Source organism: Doryrhamphus excisus, chromosome 13, assembly GCF_030265055.1.
Source record: "Doryrhamphus excisus isolate RoL2022-K1 chromosome 13, RoL_Dexc_1.0, whole genome shotgun sequence".
In the NCBI taxonomy this organism is placed as follows: domain Eukaryota; kingdom Metazoa; phylum Chordata; class Actinopteri; order Syngnathiformes; family Syngnathidae; genus Doryrhamphus; species Doryrhamphus excisus.
Genome location: NC_080478.1, coordinates 7047186 through 7069671, shown reverse-complemented (window position 1 = coordinate 7069671; position 22486 = coordinate 7047186). Strand labels below are relative to the sequence as shown.

The window sequence follows — 22486 nt, the reverse complement described above, 5'->3', positions numbered from 1 at the left end:
AGTTATTTACACACAAAATGACTAAAGACAGGGTGACATTTACTTTTCTCTGTGTGTGTACATTTTCTGCCGAGCCGACCGACCATCCGCTCTGCATACAAAACTGGCTTTTTTTGTAACTAACGTTATTGTCCTTTGTGTGCTGTGTACCCACCAGCCTGCGGCCCTTGTCATTTTGGCCTTGCACATGGACTTAACTGTGTGTTTCTTCCTCCAGGCCAGCCAGCCTGGTGTTGTGTATGTGCTGAATGCGTGTGCGCGTGCAGGCTCTCTTGGGCTACAGACAGTAATGGAATTTTTGTGGTGACCTCACTGCTTGAGACGCACCCGTGACATTGTTTGTTTTCATGATTGAATCCTTTTCGTATCATGATCGATGTTTTTTCGTGTGTTTTTGGCATATTGTGGAAGCGTTCAGGTCACAGCCTCTGCTCAAAGTGTTTGTTTTTAGTGTTTGAACAAGGCGGCCACAATTTGTTAGATTAGATGGTGTTTGCTCCCATCTGCTGGCTAAAAAGAGTATTGCAAGTAAAGCGCCATACACGTTTTGAAACATTTTATGTAACTCCCTCGGATGTGTAACGATCAGACAGCTAAGTTCTTGTCTTTTACTGATGGATTTATTACAAAACCAACGTGAGAACTAAAAGGGTACAAAGGATACAAAATACAATAAATTACAGGTCATATAATACAAATATACAATAACTAAGACTAATAACTAATAAGACTAATAAGGCTGAAAAGAAAACAATACAAAACACATATACTGTACCTTAATGGCTGCACACATGCCTTAGAAGGGAATTATAAGATCTTCAATCCTTTAGCACCTATTCGCCTTTGAGCTCTAATGGCAACAATTGATCTTAATTTCTATTTGTGTAACAATTAAACATGCACATAAGGAAACAACGATTCTACAGAAAATTAGTTCCGCCTTATTAACTTGTATACACCTCGGTAGGAACCAAAAATGAAAATAGGGAGGAACTTAAAACTGACAGCATACACTGTCTGAGAGGCAGTTACATTTTATTTTTAAGATTTTTATATTTGATTGACATTAAAATGGGAACGGGAAAATGTTTGCGTTTATCATGTAATTTAAACTAGATACTTGAGAGTTTTGTTTTTAATTTTTAAATACTGGTGACACTGCAAGCTTTTCTTTGATAATACATACTATTTTTGAAATTATTTATAATTATTACATTTTGTACTTATTTTGTGCCTATCCCATTCGCTTTGTTTGTTTTATTTTGCATTCCTATGAAAATATCGCTTTTACCGGTAGGAACTATTGCTTAGGTGCCACTGTTTCTTCGGATGAGAATGTTGCCCGGACGTAACCAGGAAGTCAGTCGCATTCAGCGCGTTTTTGTGTGTACATGTGTAAAACAACGGTACAACGTTGTTTCTCACCCATGCTGAAAGGGAAGTAAAGGTTTGTGATACTGTTCTATTGCATTTTTAATGCCTGTGTAATGCTGAGGTAACCATAGCGACTCGTAAAAATGTGAGATTGTGTTTTTTTTTTTAGCTTAGCCAAAGTATCAAGTGCGTTGTGTGATTTCGAAACGCTAATGTAAATTGAAACGCGTATTATCAATATTTGTCTTGAAGGCTGAAAGAGTAGGGCAAGTATGTTATTGTCTAATATTATCTAATATTGTTTCTGCTACCTTATATGAGTAATCAGTAAACTAATTTCCAACGTTGTCACCACAGTTTACAACATTCAAACTTCGACATATTTTATCTTGAGGCTTGATTCATTCAAAGTGTGTGTAAGTCGACAGAAAATCTAGTATTCTACATTTATGCCTTTATGATCTATTTTCCGGACAGTTGCTTAAGACGCCATCATGGAGAAAGAAACCCCCGCTAAAAAGGCTGCAGCGCCGTCTGTGTCTCAAATTAATGCAGAATATGTCACACAGGTAAGAAACGGGCTGCACATTCAAATACGGAAACATTTGAGAAGTAAACTACTTATATTTGGGTGGGATGCTAATTGATTTGATTTATTTCAGTTGGCAAACAAATATTGGGCGCCTCATGCAAAAAATAAACTGCCCTTTGACCCTAAGGTGAGTTGTTTGTTGCTATGTATTTTATGTAAAATAAATTTGTATGTGTTTGTATTGAATATTAACAGTATAACTAATTTGAAACATATTATTATCATGCATTTTTAAAATACTGTTGTGACTGTCTGATTAGGTGATGGAGGACGTGTATGAAAAAGAGATTCTCATGTCCAAGTAAGTACTGCTGCACACACTTTTCTTTCATTGCACTGTAAATTAATTTACCACATATTTTGAGCACATTATTCGTTGTCATTATTCATTATTTCGTTTCCTTTGCAGGTTTGCCATCAGAAAAATCATGTTACTGGAGTTCAGGTGAGCTGTTTCTCTCTGGATGGTTTAATTTGGGCCTTTAAAAAATTTAATTGTCAACGTTAAACAAAAAACCCAAGCAAAAATTGAGAGAAAAGGCATAATGTAACAAGTAAAATATTGATTGTTGAAACTATTAATGTTATGATGTTTTTAGCAAAATAGCTCAACTGAAATAGGGCCTGTATTGTTAGATTTTACTGTATGTCGCAGTTTAGTGGGGAAAAAAATGAAGAAGTGTTGTAAAAAAAAAAAGTAAAAACCTGAAGGCAGTTGTGTTAAATTTGTGGAAAAACAGCACTTTTTTGAAAATTCTCCAATAATCCATATGTGAGATATGAACACATATAGTCATGGAAAAAATGATTAGACCATCCTTGTTTTTTCAGTTTCTTGTTCATTTGAATGCCTGGCGTGACTAAAGGTACCTTTTGTTTATGATGATGACAACAAAAATAGCTCATACAAGTTACAGTACATTATACAAAGTACAATGCAATCTTATTATTATTATTTATTCAAAATTATTTAAATTATTTGTACAAATTACTGTTTACGCTGTACATTGTTGTTCATATTTGATGCCGTCTATTTATTGTCCACATTGTTATTATTATTATACGGGAGCCAGACAACGACATTTCCTTGGCAATTTCACTGCTGTGATATTGTGCAATGACAATAAAGGAGGTCTATCTATCGATCTATTGATGTGAGAACTTAAGTGATTTTGTTTATTATCAGGAAGCCATGGAAGTTGCTAGATATCAGCTCTTAAATTAAACTCTTAAGGCCTTTTTTGTGTCTGTCCAAACAAATGTACCTTTAGTACCAGGCATTAAAATGACATAAAATAAAGAATCAAGGGTGATCAAATATAGTTATATTCGGTATGACTGTATATGTCTCTCTTTTTTGTGTATTCTAATGTAATAAAAACAGGTAAAAAGAGAGTTCATTGCTGCATTTAACGGGACACACTTAAGCCGCTTACAAACGCCACTATTAACTCATTCGCTACTGAAGACGTATTTATATGTGTTCTACCTTTTTGGCACAAGAGGCAAAAAGAGGTGATAGCACAACTGCACAATAGAGGAGATCATGTTTGGTTCAGTTTGAAGCCTAAAACGGCTGGAAGGTGGCAGAAGTGTGTCCAAATGTGAAAATAGTTCACGGTGTTATGTTTTTAGATAACCATGTAGTAACAGGTACATTCATGGTAACATGTAACACTTATTATATTTCTAAATGTTTGGGTTTTAAGCATTACCGGAACTTCCTTCCTGGGCACATATTTTTCATATAGCAACATAACAACATTACCTACACCTAGCATTAACTTTTCCAAAGTCTAAAACAAAAACGTGGCAGCTCAAATACCTAGCGTTAGCCGTCTGTTTTAATATCTTTAGAACGCACCAAAATGTTAACGTGTTCATGTTTTTTTTCCCTAAAACCACATCTTTGTGACTCTAACCAACAAGCTGATTTGTCCCCTTGTAGTCAGTACTTGGAGAACTACCTTTGGGTCAACTACACTCCAGAGGTGTCCAGCAATGCCTTTCTCATGTCCATTTCTTGCATCGTCAATGAGAAGTTCAGAGAAAACGTCCCAGCGTGGGAGGTAAGAAATCCCAGCATAAATATGACAGAAGACATATTTCTCATGTCAGCGTAATCCTTTGCACCCACCAACATCAAATCCTGTTATTTTACTGTGTTCTTCATCAGGTGTTCAAAAAGGAGCCCGGCCATTTTTCATTCTTCTTCAAATGTGTGATGGAAGCCCTGTTGGCAGGTGATGAAGGCGGGCTCAGCCTGAAGGAGCAAACTGTGCTGCTCGAGTTTCTGGACCACTGCTTCAACAGTCTTGTATGTACTACAACACATTCAGCCAAAGTACAAATATATACAAAGTTATTGTATATATTTGAGTCATCTTCCTACTTGGTATTAGTGCATTGCACCGCTATAAGTAGAATATGATTTTGTGCAATTTTGCTATTTAATTTTCATTTATGCTGTATTTTCTATGTAAGTAGATATGTTTACCCTTGTTTCCTTGACAAAATTCTTTATTAATTTCTTTACAATGCACTTCGGACACACAAATTATGTGAATTACTAATTCAAAAGATGACAAGTAGTTTTGCTTGGTTTGAAAGTACTGTATTAAAAGCTTAAATAATGAAGGACTAAATATAACAATATCAATGACTTAAAAATTTAAAAAAATATATGTAAATAAAATAATGAAAGAATAAAATGCCAATGACTTAAGTGTATAAATATGAAAAAAATGCCTTACATAAAGTGTAAAAAATAATACAAATACATAAATTAAAAATGACTTCAATAAGAGTGTAAAAAAATAATACAAGTACATAAAATTTTTAATTGACTTCAATAAAAGTGGGTCGCGACTTAATGACAGTGATATACAGTGAAGTATTTCTCCCACTTAGAAAATAGGGAGAGATCTGAAATTTTCATCATAGATGCATTTCCACTCTTAGAGACATAATCTAAAAAAAAAAAAAAAATTAATGATTTATTTTTAAATTCTGATGGTTCATAAGTATTTGCACCCTTGACATAATCAGTGCTAATATTTAGTGTATAAGCCGTTATTTGCAATTACAGAGGTCAAACGTTTCCTGCAGTTCCTCACCAGGCCACTCCTCTACACAAATCCACTCTAGATCTGTCAGGTTTTGGGGCTGTCGCTGAACATGAAGTTTCAGCTCCCTCCAAAGATTTTCTATTGGATTTAGGTCTGGGGACTGGTTAGGCCACTCCAGAACCTTGATATGCTGCTTCTTACGCAGCCACTCCTTGGTCATCTTGGCTGTGTGCTTGGGATCATTGTCATGTTGGAAGATCCAGCCATGACTCATCTTCAATGCTCTGGCTGAGGGAAGGAGGTTTTTGTCCAAAATCCGACGATAAATGGCCCCATTCATCCTCTTTTTTAATACAGTACAGTCGTCCTGTCGTCTTTGCTGAAAAGCAACCCCATACTTAACAGTAGGGATGGTATTCTTTGGATGCAACTCAGCCTTCTTTTTCCTCCACACACGACGAGTGTGTGTTTTTGAACCAAAAAGCTACATTTTTGTCTCATCTGACCACATGACATTCTCCCATGACCCCTCTGGATCATTCAGATGGCAAACTTTAGACGAGCCCACATGTGCTGACTTCAACACGGGGAACCTTCTATGCATTGCATGGTTTTAAACCATTACGCCGTAGTGTTCTACTGACAGTATACTTTCAAACTATGGTTCCAGCTCTCTTCAGGTCATTGACCAGCTCCTGCCATGTTATTCTGGGCTGATTCATCACTTTTCTAATCATGAGTCATGCCCCACGAGCAGAGATTCTACATGAAGGTAGATTAGCAGTCATGTTTAGCTTTTTCCATTTTCTAACAATTGCAGCAACTGTTGATTTATTCTCACCAAGCTGCTTCCCATTTGTTCCATAGACTTTTTCCAGCTTTGTGGAGCTCTACTATTTTGTCTCAGGTGTCTTTGGAAAGCTCTATTGTCTTGCCCATGGTAGCAGTTGGATTATGACTGACTGTGGGGGTGCACAGGTCACATTACTCGTGGGGTAAAGGTGGACTTTTTTAGGGTGGACTGAGAGCTCTTTGGGAGTCTAAATTATTGCTGATTCTCAAGGGTGCAAATACTTATGAACAATAGTAATTTACAAATAAATCATAAAAAAATCATACAATGTGATTTTTGGATTTTTTTCAGATTATGACTCTAAGAGTGGAAATGCATCTAGGATGAAAATTTCAGATCTCTTCCTATTTTCGAAGTGGGAGAACTTGCAAAATCGCTGGGGGTGTAAATACTTATGACCCTCACTGTATATATTATATGATACATTATTCTCATACAACTTTTTCTTTTTAGATTACATTTTTTTCTCTTAATACTTGTAAAATTATTGTTGCCGATCATAAATGGCCTCCGCACTTTGGACACCTGTGCCTTAAACTGTTGAATCCTTTTTTTTTCCTATGATGAATAATAACACTTTTAAGGCACAAAGCTCATTTTCTCATTTCATTTTAAAATGCTCTTGGATGCACTATCCGGTCAAGTCCACTAGGTGGCAGTACTGCACTTGGCTGCAGTACTCTCCAGTCTTGTCTTGTCCAGTGCTGCACCAACAGAGTACCGCAGAGGTCTCATTTGAAAATCTGCTACAGTTGCATACTCCTCAGTATTGATAGTGTCCTATAAAATCCTATGCATTTTTTAGTGGTGGAGTTTTTGTTTATGCGGAGAAGTCCTATTAAAAAAATCTAACATGTACAATACATTTTGTTCTCTCTCTTCCCCCCCCTCCAGGAGGTAGATTTGATCAGAGAGCAGGTGCAACAGCTCATCTCTCTGCCAATGTGGATGTGCCTTCTGCCAGTAAGATGCCCACAGATGCATTGAATTCATGGCTACTCTCTAAGTCGGTGTATTTCAACAGCCAGCATCTAATCCTGTATGTAAATGTACGTTGCTTGCAGTCCAGACTCCAACATGAGCTGAAGAAGGTTCCAAAGCTGCAGAAATTCTGGAATCTTATCAAGAAGAAATTTGACAAGATGGATGCTGACGCGTCTGAGCAGTAAATAAGATTCTCTTGCAAAACCAAATTTTCTTTTGAAGCTTGCCTCATTTGCCTCTCCTTTTTTTTTTTTTCCAGGGCTAAAAAGGAGCGAACCTTCCTCTCGGCTCTCATTAAAAAGTTTCACGGGGTCCTGGAGTCAATCCCGCCATCAGGTAAACAAATCATGAGGCGTTCACAGCTACTCAATGTGGAATATCACACGTTTTAATAAAAGACATCCGCCAAGAGTAGCGATCCCCTCCCTTTTCCAAAGAAGCGTGTGCCCCCGTTGCCACGGCGCCACTGGCACCGACCACCGACTCGTAATGCGGGCCGACACCGAGGGGCCCCCTCCCCACCTGAGTGCTAAAAACAGAACACTTGTGTGTTTAGGTGGAATTCAGACCTGACAGAGTAGATTATAGTCCCCAACCCAGCAGGATCTACATCACTCTAATGCTTACTGCATGTGCCCATCTCTCACACACACACATACAGAGTGGTGAGGGATACCACATGATGCTGATCATGTTCATCAGTGGCGTCTTTCTCACAGACATCCCCCAATGTTGCCAAATCATGGCTGGAGCAGTAAATCTATCATTCATTCTCTGCCTTTTACACAGAACCCTACACTGTGATACAGCGTCCTGCAGTCAGATAATTCATTACACATTTTTCTGGACTGTAAGTGACAACAGTCAAAAAATACATCATGAAGACAATAAAGGAGCTTTCATTTAGGTGTGACATGGCACCAAAATATTAATTTCACTAGAGAAGAAGACATGCTTACATTAACACTGAGACAAACTAAAGCTACTGAAGCTGGAATAAGTCATTTTTCTTAAGTCGGTAGAACCATAGTGAACCATACCCGTTTAATAAATGTTATTTATATTTTAAATTTTATATTAGAGGCGTCTCAAGATCTCCCAAAATTATAATAGGGTGAGATTTCTTGTTCAAAAAGAAGTATCTTCGCGGATTTAATTAATTCGCTCGCTAATTTTGCCGGCCTTGATATATTGCCATGTTCAAGTGTGTCTGACAGGAAGAGGCTTCATTCTGTGTATCGGATTCAGCCCCAAGGCACGTTTGCTCCATAAAACAATGGCATGAAAGCAGTGAAACCTCTTGTTAGTCATACAGTCTCTTTGTGTCTGTGGGAGAGGCGGGGCCACTAGCATACACAGTGCATACGGGTGTAGATTTATGAGGAGCAATGTTAGTAACGTGGTAGGAGGCGTCACAAAAAAAAAAAACACGCATCCATCACGATGCAGAGTCTTTGTTCTGAGAGTTAGTACTCACAGACGTTTGGTAAACACAAATGATGTCCTCTCACAGAAAGTGTCGTTTGACACATTGCAAAATAAATGCTGCTCTTTAATACAATTGAAAAGATGGCATTTTGAAAAATACTGCAAATGTTTGGCAGACAGTACCAATGGCCTTTGAGAAGATACAAACACCAATTCCACAACAGTGAAAGATGACACGTCAAAGGACATATTACATTGTATATATATATTCGGGGTGTCACAAGATGATTAATGAATTTAGGTCAAGGAGAGCGAGACAAGATTTTAAGATTACTTTTAAGAACAGAACAAATTTGTATTCACAAATTCATAAAAACACCAATAATCACCTGTGTATTTAGCTAGTTGGTGGCTGACAAAGCAACTAGAATCTATCATATCTTGCGGCGATCCTACCTCATGCTACTTCCGACTTCAAACAATTCAATTCCGTGTTAGTTTATGCAGAACAGCGACACAAAAAGGCGATTGACAGCTTTGACTGGCATGATTAAAGGGGTTTTTCTACAGATTCTCCACTTTGTCATTCCTTCACATGGTTGTTTGTCTTACATTACCTGTCCCCCCCCCCACACAGGGTCCATCACCATGGAAAAGGTGCATTACTGTGAGAGATTCATTGAACTTATGATTGATCTGGAGGTAAGACACACAACATATTTTTTGCACTTTAAGTTAAGTCTGTATGGATTGACGTCAAATGTCAACCAGGGTAAAGTTTATTGTAATGGCGTTATTTCATTTGAACATGCATCAGATTACAATTGAGTGCATCCCATAATCAGTTCACAGTTCCACATGTCCAAAAGGAGTAGGAAGAAGCAAAGATTATTAAATCCTACCCCTCCATCTGGTACTTTTACAATCAGTAACTGTTACATTTGTTCACTTCCTGCTTTCCATAATACAGTTTAAGGTTTTTTTATTTTTTTTAATAATGCACCTTGTACCGAAGTACGAGGTGATATGACCATCCAATGACATAATGGGTACCAGTGTCAATATAGTGATATATATAGCACATCATGACTGGTTCAAGACTCTTCATCCTTGTATTTAGCAAACATCAACTGCTTGTATTGTTTCTTGAATTGGCTCATCGTTGTGCATTGTTTGAGGTCCTTACTCAATCCATTCCATAGTTTGATTCCACATACTGAAATGCTATGGCTAGCATAACGTAGTCCTAGCATAGAAGTGTTTCAAATGTAGTTCTTCCCTGAGATCATATTTCTCCTCTCTTGTAGAGAAGTATTGGATGACATTTTTAGGTAATTGGTTGTTTTCAGCCTTATGCATTATTTTAGCTGTTTGAAAATTAACTATATCAGCAAGTTTAAGTATTTGTGATTTTAGAGATAAGGAGTTAGTATGTTCTCTGTAGGCGGCATGGGTATTTGACTACTATAGGATGCAGTTTACTCAATCCAACTTGTTTGCTGCTTAATTGGGCAGAAAAGCAATCGGGAAAGTTTTCACAAAAAAAATGGTTATTGTATAATGTGAGTGTAAGTGACTACAGGGGTGTTATTTCTTGCTAGAGGGCTCTAATAAAATTGTATTTAGAAAGTCAGAAGCAGGTTTTCAATGTCCTGGCTATGAAAATATTTTCTTTATTAATACTGAATCCAACTTTGCGGGAATTCAAAGTCGGGACTTGAACCAGTGAACTGTAATATTTTATTATTTCATTTTTTCAAATGCCTATCTAGTTCCATTCTGTTATGGTCAGCTTCTTCTCATCTTTTCTGTCACGTTTTCAATTGGTTTTATCAGATTATTGAATCTTGGAGCTGAAGTTGACTAGCAGAGATAGAGACACAATGTGCCATGGGCTCCTGCTTGCGTGTGCAGATCTCCTGTTACAAGCAATGGAGCTCTATAGATTTCATCTGGCTGTCTGCTGACAGGCCCGGCCTCGCTGTTCCTGGCATCGGCCGGTGGCCAGCTAGCCCGCCGTCTCCTGAGACGAGCCCCGTCCTTCAAAGCCCTCTCCTTTTACAGAAGCTTCCGTTGCCTGAAATCTATACTGTACTTCACTCCCTGCCTGAAAATGCATAGAAAAAATGGGAGAAAAGATCCACCCCCCTTTTTTGTGCCTGTTTTATTCCTCCAGTCAGGCTTGTGTTGATCAAAGATTGCTGCTTGATAAAAGGCAAAAGTTGGCGCTTCTTTCAGGTTTCAGGTATCACTTGATACACCCACAGCTTGTCAATTCATTTTTTTGCATCACAATATTCCATATTGTATTCTTTTGTGTTGTTTCCTTTTTTTTCCTCGCCTGGACACTACTTCCATCCTTTTCGTCTTGACAGATTGAACTCCCTTTTGTTTAGTGGGCAGGAGTCACCCTTACGCTTGGGCTGTCACTTTGTCAACAAGTTGAGCTGATTTATTCACACCAAAGCAGCGCTTGCTATCTCATTTTGACAGCTTTCTGTTCTCCCCAGCTCCCCTCCTCCCTCCTCCCATGTTACTGTGCTGCAACCAGCAAATAAATCAAAGTCTTTCCGTCAGTGCAAGCATGTCTCTGCCAGTTTTTCTATCAAGATACAAAAACATCAGGGATAAAATAGATGTCCAGATGCTCTTTTACTGCAATGGCAGACTCTCATGTATTGTTATTTCTAACGAATACATATTAATATGCATCTAGGCCCTGCTTCCCACCAGACGTTGGTTCAACACGGTGCTGGATGACTCTCATTTGATGGTCAGTTGCCATCTTTCCAGCCTCACCCAGCGGGAGAAGGAGGGCCATCTCTTCTGCCAGGTACAAGGCAACGCAACGCTGCAGCACTCGTCACACTCTAAATGATAAACAGAAGATGTCACTTGTGCCCCCTCTCTTCCACAAAGTTGCTCGACATGCTGAAGTTCTACACAGGCTTTGAGATTAACGACCAGACGGGGAACGCCCTGACGCAGAAAGAGATGACAACGCTGCACTATGATAGGATCACATCTCTGCAGGTGCCCGAGACAACCGTGATAATGCGGCATTGACTCACTTAGTGTGAAACCGTGGCATCCTATTTGAAATTTTCAGCCAGAACCCAATCACACCGTAAACTATGCTATAGCTGATATGAATGATAATACAGTAATATGGAAGTAGCAGTGTGCAAGGCATCATTGGAAGCACACATTAAGTGTTTTATGCACACCCCGCAATCTAAAAAAAAAAAAAAAAACCTCGGTCTTTACAGCGTCAGCGAGTGACGTGTGGTTATTTTTTTCCCCATGAGAGTTGAACATCTGCTTGCTACTTGTTGATGTCCAAGAAGAAACTAGTCATTTTACATTTCATCAATTCTACTTAAGATTTGTCAAATCAACCCATGTAGTTGTTCGGACTTGTCTGCACCCTTAATCACCGGTTGTTTCATAACACACCTCATACTTAAATGATGGCATTTTAGTGACATTGTCGCTATATTTATTTTGTTTATTTAAAGTGTTTCCTGCGTCATGCATTTATTAATTAGAAAAAGGGAAAAACAACTAATCAAAAGGCAAAGGTTTGTCTTGAAATATATATAATATAATGTAATAATTATAATGTATAATGCATACATGTAATGTAATTTGTAGTAGCACACCGCTACTACAAATTACATTACATTTATGCAAACAAAAGCTACCACATGTTAAAAATGAAAAATATCTCAAAAAAAGTTTCACTGCGCTTTATTTTAATATGCATGCACCAGAACCGCCTGTCTGCTTTGCAGACTTTCACTTTGTTTTTTATTATCGGGAGAAAGAACAATGGCCTGTAAAATGAATATGTATATATGTACATACATATACATACATACCCACACACACATATATATGTATATGTCAGTTATGACAACATGCTATGTCTGTCTATGCCAGAGTGTGTGATCGATTGAAATGCCTTTGCATTTCAAACGATTTCTGGTGCTTTTGTTTACATGGCCGGCTGGCGGCATCCAGCTAGCTCGGAGCTACAAGTGGCTATTGTGTTCACGGGATACATCAATCATCGATCATAATCACACCTTACTTTTTTGAGGTGTCACTTAACAATCCTGCTCTCTTGTTATGATTATAATAGTTATCAAACAGTTGTGTGCAACTGAATATTGTTTAAAAAAAATATCTAATCTATCTGTGGTGGTCATATTTATCTGTGGCGTACCACTACAAATAAAGAATGGGTATCTCTGTTTCAGCATGGCCCACCAATTAAATAGTTGGTTTATTCCATGAGGGACATACCATAAGGGCGTGGTCTTCACCAAATGTATAATAATAAAAAAAAAATAGTGATCTTGCGATGCGATGGAGGCCTGAATGCAATTGATCATGACGACCTTTTACAGTGACTGATACTGCCTCGTGTCATTACCACATGTACCTACTGTGGAGCGGACATGGCTTCTGTAAAGCTGACATTCACAGTTACATTTTAACAGCGACTTTTAAAGTGATTAGGGATTGTAAAATAAAAAAAAGGAATCAAAATAATGTAGAAAATTAGTGAGGAGTTGGGGACGAAACCTTTAGAGTTTATTATGACATATTATTACATGTCATATTTATAAGAATGTGTGATGAAAAATGTGTGTGTAAATGTATAAATGTACTTTTTTTCTTACAGAGAGCAGCCTTTGCTCATTTTCCAGAGCTCCATGACTTTGCTCTGTCCAACGTAGCAGCAGTGGACACTCGGGAATCCTTGACAAAACATTTTGGGTCCCTCAGGTAAAAGAAAAACACATCTTTTTTTTTAAGTAAATGAATATTTGTGCTTAATGTACTGTGTAAAAAAAAAAAAAAACTACAGTGACCTCAGCTGACACATGCAGACTTGCACCTTTCACACGTCGCACGTTAAGTTGCAGTGATAAACGGCACCAGCACCATTGCCGCCTGAGTGCAGCCGCTAAATGGCAGCCAATGAGGGGGGGGGGACCCGTCCAACAAGCAGCTGGTAGCAGCCAGAGAGCGAGGCACGCCTCATTAATTTAATCGATTTGCAGCGGCGTGTAGAATAAACTCTTTGAACAGCTGTGTTTGTCACGTCATATTAGCTTGCCAAAGAGCCAAAAAGCACACCGGCGTTAATAAACCTGTCTGGTGTGTGGCTTGCTCTGCCATTTCAGGCCACAGTGAACATCTTATTGCTTACTCTGGTTTTTAAAGGGCCTGGGAAAGTTCCTGTGTCGCCTAAACAAGGCTGTGACTGATTGTTGTGTAGCTGATAAGCGTGCGTAATTGATCCTTGTGTAGTTTAATTGCTCTCATTCGCTGTGTTAGCTGAATGTGATGTGCTTGCTTAAACGTTTAAAGGAGGACATTGTTTAGTAGTGGACATTGTGGCATGTTAAACATGTTGGAACAAGAATTTCAACAAGAAGCTCAACCACAGTCTCATTGTATTCTATTTGTTAGGGAACAGACACAGACACGGTCATTTTTTATATGATGTCAATTCAAATAGTTCAGTCCAGAACGATGACGACATTGTCTAATTTGGAGAATCAACCTTAACGCATGTCGCATAGGAATTCGGTTATGTATTTCTCCCTCTGGCTGCTCTCGCCTCCAGCTTTTGCAAAACTCTAACCAGAGTGGAGATTAAAAAAAACAAAACACTCTCAGTGTTTGTGTGACTGGTAAAACTGAGTTTTTTGGTTTGTGTAATAAATGTGCAGCATCGTGTCATGTTGTTCACCTTATTTAACACCACAAGATGTGGATGTTGACTTACGGGTGTTGGTTTCATTCACACGCATGCCTGTACCTTACAACCTGCACAGTGAGTGGAAAAAAAGCATCCCCTGGGCTCATTCATTCATTCATTTTCTATCGTTTTTTCCTCACGAGGGTCGCGGGGGTGCTGGAGCCTATCCCAGCTGTCTTGGGGCAAGAGGCAGGGTACACCCTGGACTGGTCGCCAGCCAATCACAAGGCACATATAGACAAACAACCATTCACACTCACACTCATACCTATGGACAATTTGGAGTGGCCAATTAACCTAGCATGTTTTTGGAATGTGGGAGGAAACCGGAGTACCCGGAGGAAACCCACGCCTGCGCGGAGAGAACATGCAAACTCCACACAGAGATGGCCGAGGGTGGAATTGAACCCTGGTCTCATCCCCTGGGCTTTAAGTGTTAATTCATTTTAAAGTTTTAAATTTTTCATTAAAATTTTGTTTTATTTTAAAGATAATGTACACGTCATGATACATATAATATCTCACTATAGCAGGGGTCTCAAACTCAATTTACTTGGGGGCCACTGGAGCTCAGGTGTGGGTGAGACTGGGCCGCATCAGGTTTTCCAAAAAAAAAAAAAAAACGCATTTATTAAAAACAAAAAATTTTAAAAAACGTCGCTTTGGTTCCAATTTTCTACAAGAAAAGCTCTGATAAAACATTCCACTGTTCTCAAATATCTTACTTTTAATTTTTCTACACAAAATAAGATGAAAAATAAATAAACAAATCAAGAATAGAAAATCAATCAATCAGTAATAAATATAATAATAATAAAAACTTGAGAAACCACATATAGTTGGTGGGTAGACAAATTTACCACTTCCACACGGATAGGGAGGATAACTATTAACAGTTATTTGACCTTTAACATGAACATTAATCAAACGTAATAATTTTTTCTGGGTACATGATACCATACAACATCCATATCAAACTTGTGCGGGCCGCACTAACATTAAACTTTCATATCAAGGCGAGGCCTCAAACTAGTGTCCTGCGGGCCACATTTGGCCCGCGGGCCGCGTGTTTGAGACCCCTGCACTATAGTGATGAACCGTTGCGTTACAATATGGTAGTAGGTAGCTTTTTCAGCCTTCTGATTGATCTGGAGGAGTGTGGAAAATGGAACCTTAAATTTGGAAAAATATTCATGCTCTCACGACTCTTACCTCTGTTGTTTTCTAAAAGATACAAATTTTCAAAGTGACTATCTCAGCAGCCGGAAAAAAACACAGTCAATCGGTTAATGTTACCACTGTCTGTGTGAAACTGAAAATGAACCAAATTGTTATATTGTAGGTAGTACGCCTGTTTTATGATGACTTCAGGGACAAGACAAAAATACATTTCAAGGAAGAAAGCGCTCATGCTACCCCTGATGCATAAGCGACTGACATCACACAAGCCCGAGACGAGTTTACCAAGTAACTTTAGATACAAACTGAAATGGAGGCAAGCTGAACAAAACCTAATAAAGTGGTGGCAGTGTGACCAACTGAACACAAGCCATTTCTAACTTGCAGATTGAGACGCAGCCCAGTCCATCTAGGGAGAGGCGGTCACTGTGTGTGACTGGCCAATCACAGAGCAAGAAGAGTGAATACATAATGAGCATTTTCTTTAAACACGCATAGGGATAATGACGAAATGTACTCGTTTCATTCTTGAATCCGGCAAAAATGCATTATCTGTAACAGATACTTGAGTATCTGGCTAATCCCTGGTATTTAGTACACAGAAAAATGTTCTTAAAGAACATAGCTAGTTAAAGAGTGAAGTAGTGGTTGGAACAGTAGTCTACCAGAAAAGTCATTCATCGCCATCTTCATCCTCCTGAGAACTGACACCACTAAAGTCATCTTCTTCAGAATCAGAATTCAACAATCTGAAAATTCCTTTGTCTCACATTAGTTAGTTAGTTTTTCTCTATTTTACTGTCCCTCTCAGTGTCACTTTTATCTCAAGGCAAATGAGCCCTTTACCTTGAGCTATCCTCTTCATCACGCACGAGTCCAGCCTTTCAAAAGCCTGAAGCAGCAAAGCATTACACAGGCAATACATTTAATAATAATAATAATAATACATTTTATTTGTATAGCGCTTTTCAAGATACTCAAAGACACTTTACAAAAGAATGAAGTTGAATAGAGCAAGTAAACAGAATAAAAGACACACCAAAATACAACATTCACTGTTAGTACACAGTTAAAAAAGCGGGGCGGGGCACAGCAGTCAGATATAGAAGGTTAGACATTAAAAACAGATTTAAAGAGGTGGGTTTTGAGTTGTTTTTTGAAGGTGGGAAGGTCAGGGCAAGCACGGAGTGAGTGGGGCAATGAGTTCCAGAGAGTGGGAGCAGCGATGGAGATGGCTCTGTCTCCCCAGGTTCGGAGCTTGGTCTTACAGAAGACCACATTTCTACATTTGTAGAAGTTGTCATCTTTTTTTGAAACTTTACCTGCTACAAAACAAGATTAGTTCACCTATGTGCAGGCTCAATAGAGACTGCGCTGAATTGTCATCAATAACCATTGTATTTGTCCTATCCTTGACTGGTTTTGCAGAGAGAGGTTTTGGAATAATTTCTTCTTTAAATGTAAAATTCGGACAATAGATGCTCTGATATTTTTATGAACGATTCTTTGATTTATTCTCATGTGAACTGCTTCATGCTCTTTTCCAATCTCATGTGCAGCCCGGTGTTGCCAACTTGGCACCAAATTTTCTCACTCCATCTGGCGACTTTCCAAACCCTCTTGGTGAGTTATTTTCCCAAAAGCGACTAGTGACAAATGCGGGGACTAGTATTTGCGCGACTGAAAATTGAAAGTACGTATTCTTTGGCTGTTGCAGAGAGGTCCGCCCCACCTCACAGCAGTCACAATCGGTCAATGCACATGCAATGTCAGCCTACCTACCTCGGGCTCCGAACACATAGCTACAGTGTGCTTCTTGTTAATTACATATTTTTATTTTACTGTGCAGTAATTTGCTTCAGATGCAATTCAAAATTACCTCAATATGTTTTTATCCCCACTCACACTCACTGCATACACTAGCCTACCCCCCCCCCCCCCCTTCCGTCCTCATCCAATCAGCAGTCAGAACTCTGTCTACTTGCATTCATTGACAGAATGAAGAAAGACACACTATAAACCTTGCAATTCTACCTCCACTCGATGTTCCCGGTGTCAATCGTTAGCTGCGATGATCACACACAGGACGCTTTTTTTCATTGGAGTTCAACAATCCAAGCTGTCCATAGGTATGAATGTGAGTGTGAATGGTTGTTTGTCTATATGTGCCCTGTGATTGGCTGGCGACCAGTCCAGGGTGTACCCCGCCTCTCGCCCGAAGACAGCTGGGATAGGCTCCAGCACCGCCCGCAACCCTTGTGAGGAAAAAGCGGTAGAAAATGAATGAATGAATATGTCCATTAGGCTACGGTGGTTAGGGTGAACAGGTAGTGTCAAATCTTATAAACAAACTAGCCAAATCTGTTTGTGGCAGTCCAAATTTATTTGTGGCATTCAGTTGTTAATAGTTAATTTAACGACTGCTAATTTTGCATTAAATAGAACAGTAAATCTCTCCATTGCAAATATTAAAAATATTTTTCTTGGTCAGCAAAAATGTTTAACCTAACCTTACATAACATCAAATTTACATTTATCATCCTCTCCTTTCTACTAAAGGCTTGAACCATCACGCTTGTTTCTGTGAGCCGAGCTCTGCTGAATCAGGTTAATGCTCCTGCTGATTCATTCCACGTTTATATCCACACGCTCCTTGGAGCGCCATTGTTCCTCACTCCGTAGCTGTCACCCGAAGAGCTCCTGGAGTAATTCCCTCTGAAAATATCCAGTATCAGATTTAACGAGGCAACCCCCCCCCCCCCCCCATCCAAGCAACTCAAATTCTAATGCCACTTTATTCCTGCTGCTCTTTACTAAGCTCCCAGTCACCCGTCGCTCTGAATTTATCCTCTAATTCCCCAAAACACACAAACCCGAGTATTATTGCCATAGCTTTGCCTAAAAATAGACACTTCTGACAGTGGCATGAAGCATGCAGAGTGTCATTTTAGGTGAATAAATGATTTGAATACATCATCAAAGGTTGTGCATCAAGTTGTTGACGTGCAATGCAAGTGTATTGCAAAAAAATTATATTTTTGTCCAGAGTTTCGCTTTGTTCACATTCACTGCGTTCATTCGCATCTTGAATAGACAAACAGGAGAGCCTTCGCTTTGATTGTTAGCGTGTCCCATTCCGACTGATGCTGCAAGGTTTAAAGTGCAGAAGAATATTTTCATAAAGTCGTTAGTTTACCCCATAACAGTTAGGGTCAAGGCAGTCCCCCAGGCGATAGAAAGTTGCAGTGGACTAGTTCCAGCACATTTGCCAGTGGCTCAGCTGGTCCAGTCATCTCCAACACCCCCTCTGCCCAGAGAGATGTTGTGACACTCTTATCTTGTTGCTAAGGGCTGAGGGATGCCCACATGAGCTGTGCCAGGTCATCCACCGGCCACTGACGTGCAACACTGGCACAATGGCTGCTCTGTCGCTCAATCATGGGTACGTGTGGATACGGGCCACGTGTGGCTGTCCAGAGCTTGTCATTGCTGTGTCCACAGCCTGCCTTCGCTTCATGTAGCAACAAACCCTGTGTCACAGTGTGTCAACCTGATTAAGACTCGGTGCGGAGAGCCACGCCTCAGCTTGCAGAGACTTTGATTTTCATAATCCTGTCGCATCAATGCGGGCCAGCCCTTTAATGCACGGGTGCTGACGGAGCAGGAGTGTCAAAGCAAACAGAAGGGAAGGTTTGCACTTGCTTCCAGTTGCAAGTGCTAACAAGCACAAAATAATTAGGCTGTCGATCGTCATGCCTACTGCAGCATCACTGTAAGGAGAAACCCTTACAAGTCACATGCCAGTCAATTAGTCCTTAAGTCTCTCTGAAATATGTATTTACTCTAAGGTGTTTTCTCCCTAGCCCAAATACACTCCACCGGGTGGCGTCTTACCTGTGTCTGCTACCTGAGTTGCCCGACGGCCAAGACACCACCCATGAGAAGAAAGTTCTTCTGGAACTGCTGGTAAGTTCAGCCTCCATACATACGCTGCTCTCCTACTTATCTTCTAATTCATATACAGCCATCCCTTCGAACGTCACTCTTATCATGGTTTTTCAACAATAGATACATATCTCTTGCTGTTTTGTGGTTTAATATGGCTCAATAATATTCTACACTGGTCACTTGGTGTCAGTAATGTAACTTTAAGACACACAAGCACCAGAATTGATTGGCCTGTTGACTGGAACAAAAGGCTTTGTTCAACAAAACTGAACCTACCTTCCCTACCACCAGAACACAAATGCAGCAAAATACACAAGCATTTATGTCTTAAATGGCTTATTTTGTCTTATTATGTCAACTGTATTTGGTTTTTCCGGGTGTAAAAGTGACAAGAGGGGTGTTATTTCATGTCAAGAAGGCTCAGGTTTTCTATTCGAGACAATGGGATTTACTGTCATGATGCCTACTCGAGGGTTGGAAGGACAGTGGACTCTCTAATCACGGTTGGTATTGGGACACTGGTCAGCCTCTGAATTGGTTCCGTTTTGAATCAGTGTTCTCTACTGGAAAGAGGAAAAAATTGTCCGGTCATAAACTTATTAACATTCACTGTCATACAAGTGTAAAAAGACGGTTCTGAAATGATAAAATTAAAACTCAACATTCGGTCACACACTGCTGTGGGATGGCATTCCTTAACCCAACTTATTAGATCGGTTTGGTCGGGATATTCATACTGACGTGACCAATAAGCTGATATTGGCTGATGTGCGACGACTCCTTCTTGATGGAAGAATGGAACGACATCCCCCAACAGTATGTGGCCAGCATTAGGAGGGCATGCCAGGTTGTTATGGTTCCTCCGCTCGCTGCTGAGGCTCCTGTTTAATGTGATTTCAAATAGTTTAAAACATGTGTTATTACAAAACTCTTTGTCCACTCCTCCAGGTGTCCCGTCATGAGCGCAGAATCTCTCAGATCGAGCAACTGAACCAAATGCCCCTTTATCCAACCGAGAAGATCATCTGGGATGAAAACATCGTCCCCACAGAGTACTTCTCTGGAGAAGGTGCACAATGAACTAAATGTATCACTCAATGTTCACTCAATAACGTTTTTTCACAAATATATAAATTAATAAATCATGCTGTTTCGTGGTTGAATACAGCCTATTATTAGTACTTAAGCAAATTGTACATATTTTTTTTCCTAAATGAATCATTAAATGAAGTAAAATGCAAATATAAGGCATTGGAAGATGATGTGAATGGTGTGTAGCAATCTGCACTGATTAAAAGGTGTCAGTAATGTTCGGTGAGACACACACACACACACACACACACACACACACACCAGACTTGATCGCTGGGACAATTGGCTTTCATTGCAGGTTTATATCACCAAAGGTACAATAATCCCTAATATAAACATGGCTTCTGTTGTTGGCCGTAAAACATGCCAAACTAAAACGCAACGCTTAATCCCTGATGTGACTTCATGTCAGCCCACCACCCTCGGTAGGGCCGACCCAGGCCTCCATGGGGACCTCTTAGTTCGCTTATGCCTCTGACCCTAGTGAAAACATTTATAGCAACACACACAAGTGCGAGTCAAATTTCTGTGTTAAAGGGCTCTAAAATATTATACCATATTTAGAAGACTGTAAACAGGTGTTCCATGCTCTAACTATGAAAATATTAGATTTATACAGGTAAATAAGGAATCCTACTCTGCGGAAATTCACGTCAGCTCTGGAACTGCAATAATTCAGGGATTACTCTATATTATTCTCGGTATAGTCTATAATACTAATACCTTATATCTGTCATGTGTTATCTTTTCAGGCTGCCTCGCGCTCCCAAAACTTAACCTCCAGTTTCTCACCCTCCACGACTACCTGCTGAGGAACTTCAACCTGTTCCGCCTGGAGTCAACCTACGAGATTAGACAGGATATAGAAGACGTGGTGTGGCGAATGAAACCATGGTAAGTTGTCCTCGGTCCTTGTCATTGGCCGTCCCCCCCAACTGTAGCGTCAAGTCATTTGTCCCATTAATTGAGCAAGAGCACGCTCACTTAAGTCTTTTTAACTTTTATGAATGAAGATCCTTATCTCCCCTCCGCCTCTCGTGGCAAACGGCACGGCACATTGATGATATTTAATTCAAAGACTGTGACATTTGCGACACCACATTTGGAAACCCATTGCTTAACATAATAAGTGCTCCCATTATGTCAAGTGGTGTAGCAACTTTTTACTTGTTGTTGCTCTGAAAAGTAAATAAGTCGGCGGCGGTGCCATGCGGCTGCCCCAAATCCAACTCATTTCAAGCTGACAACGGCCCACGGCGCTTGTCACACCTCTTTCCTCCCTTTCTCATTCCCCCACCCCACCACCACACACACACACACACAGGCAATCTGAGTATGGCGGAGTGGTGTTCGGAGGCTGGGCCAGGATGGCTCAGACCATCACCGCCTTCTCCATCGTGGAGGTGGCAAAACCCAACATCGGCGAGAGCTGGCCTGCACGTGTCCGAGCTGACGTCACGGTTCACCTCAACGTGCAAGATCATATCAAGCAGGAGTGGGAAGGTAACGACGCACGCCAACGTGACAACACCAAGAGCTAAAACTGACCTGATTGTTTGCCACCTCTGTGTCGCCTTAACTACAAGTGCTCAAGTGCTTGACACGTGAGCCGCTGACAACATGCAAGCCTCTTTTTTTGAATAACACCATTGCTTTCAAAGGTAGCCCTGATAACTGGTCACAACATTGGACATGGCTACACGATCTCAAGAGAACCAATTTAAGAGTACTGTTATAAACTACTACTAGTCTTCATTCAATTCAAATGCAGTCGCCCTCGTTTATCGCGGATAATTGATAATTCCAGACCAAAACACGATGAGTGAATTTCCATGAAGTAGGAGTTAGCAGTTAGTAGTTATAGCATCGAAAACCATTTTTATGACTTTCTAAATATGTACCATTGTTTTTACGGCCCTGGAGACATGAAATAACACCCCTAAAGTCGCCTTTACACCCCTATTATTCTTTGTTTACGCATGCTACGGGATCACTGCATTTACACAAAGAACGGACACCGCTTTAAGCATAGCATGCTACAGAGCTTACTAGTTAGCCTCCTAGAAAACCGCGATAGAGTGAGGGAGCGATGTTGGAAGGGTGACTGTTCTACATTAATATTAATGTATAATTATGATTATTATTTAATAATATATCATTTTTGGTAATACAATATGAATATTACAGCCAAG

At 39.9% G+C, this 22486-nt stretch overlaps 1 protein-coding gene across 1 annotated transcript in view; it reads left to right on the top strand.

Annotated features, from left to right (window-relative positions):
- Nucleotides 1-1282: 1282 nt before the first annotated feature.
- Nucleotides 1283-22486, top strand: part of aqr (aquarius intron-binding spliceosomal factor) — a 56723-nt gene continuing 35519 nt past the window's right edge. The window contains exons 1-18 of the mRNA XM_058091410.1: nucleotides 1283-1447; nucleotides 1852-1943; nucleotides 2037-2093; nucleotides 2227-2267; nucleotides 2376-2411; nucleotides 3915-4035; nucleotides 4143-4283; nucleotides 6782-6850; nucleotides 6952-7052; nucleotides 7131-7207; nucleotides 8937-9001; nucleotides 11016-11132; nucleotides 11219-11332; nucleotides 12990-13093; nucleotides 19118-19220; nucleotides 20151-20271; nucleotides 21047-21188; nucleotides 21619-21797. Coding sequence (XP_057947393.1) covers nucleotides 1869-1943; nucleotides 2037-2093; nucleotides 2227-2267; nucleotides 2376-2411; nucleotides 3915-4035; nucleotides 4143-4283; nucleotides 6782-6850; nucleotides 6952-7052; nucleotides 7131-7207; nucleotides 8937-9001; nucleotides 11016-11132; nucleotides 11219-11332; nucleotides 12990-13093; nucleotides 19118-19220; nucleotides 20151-20271; nucleotides 21047-21188; nucleotides 21619-21797 — 1663 coding nt within the window. The 5' untranslated portion in view covers nucleotides 1283-1447; nucleotides 1852-1868. The remainder of the gene's footprint in view (nucleotides 1448-1851; nucleotides 1944-2036; nucleotides 2094-2226; nucleotides 2268-2375; nucleotides 2412-3914; nucleotides 4036-4142; nucleotides 4284-6781; nucleotides 6851-6951; nucleotides 7053-7130; nucleotides 7208-8936; nucleotides 9002-11015; nucleotides 11133-11218; nucleotides 11333-12989; nucleotides 13094-19117; nucleotides 19221-20150; nucleotides 20272-21046; nucleotides 21189-21618; nucleotides 21798-22486) is intronic.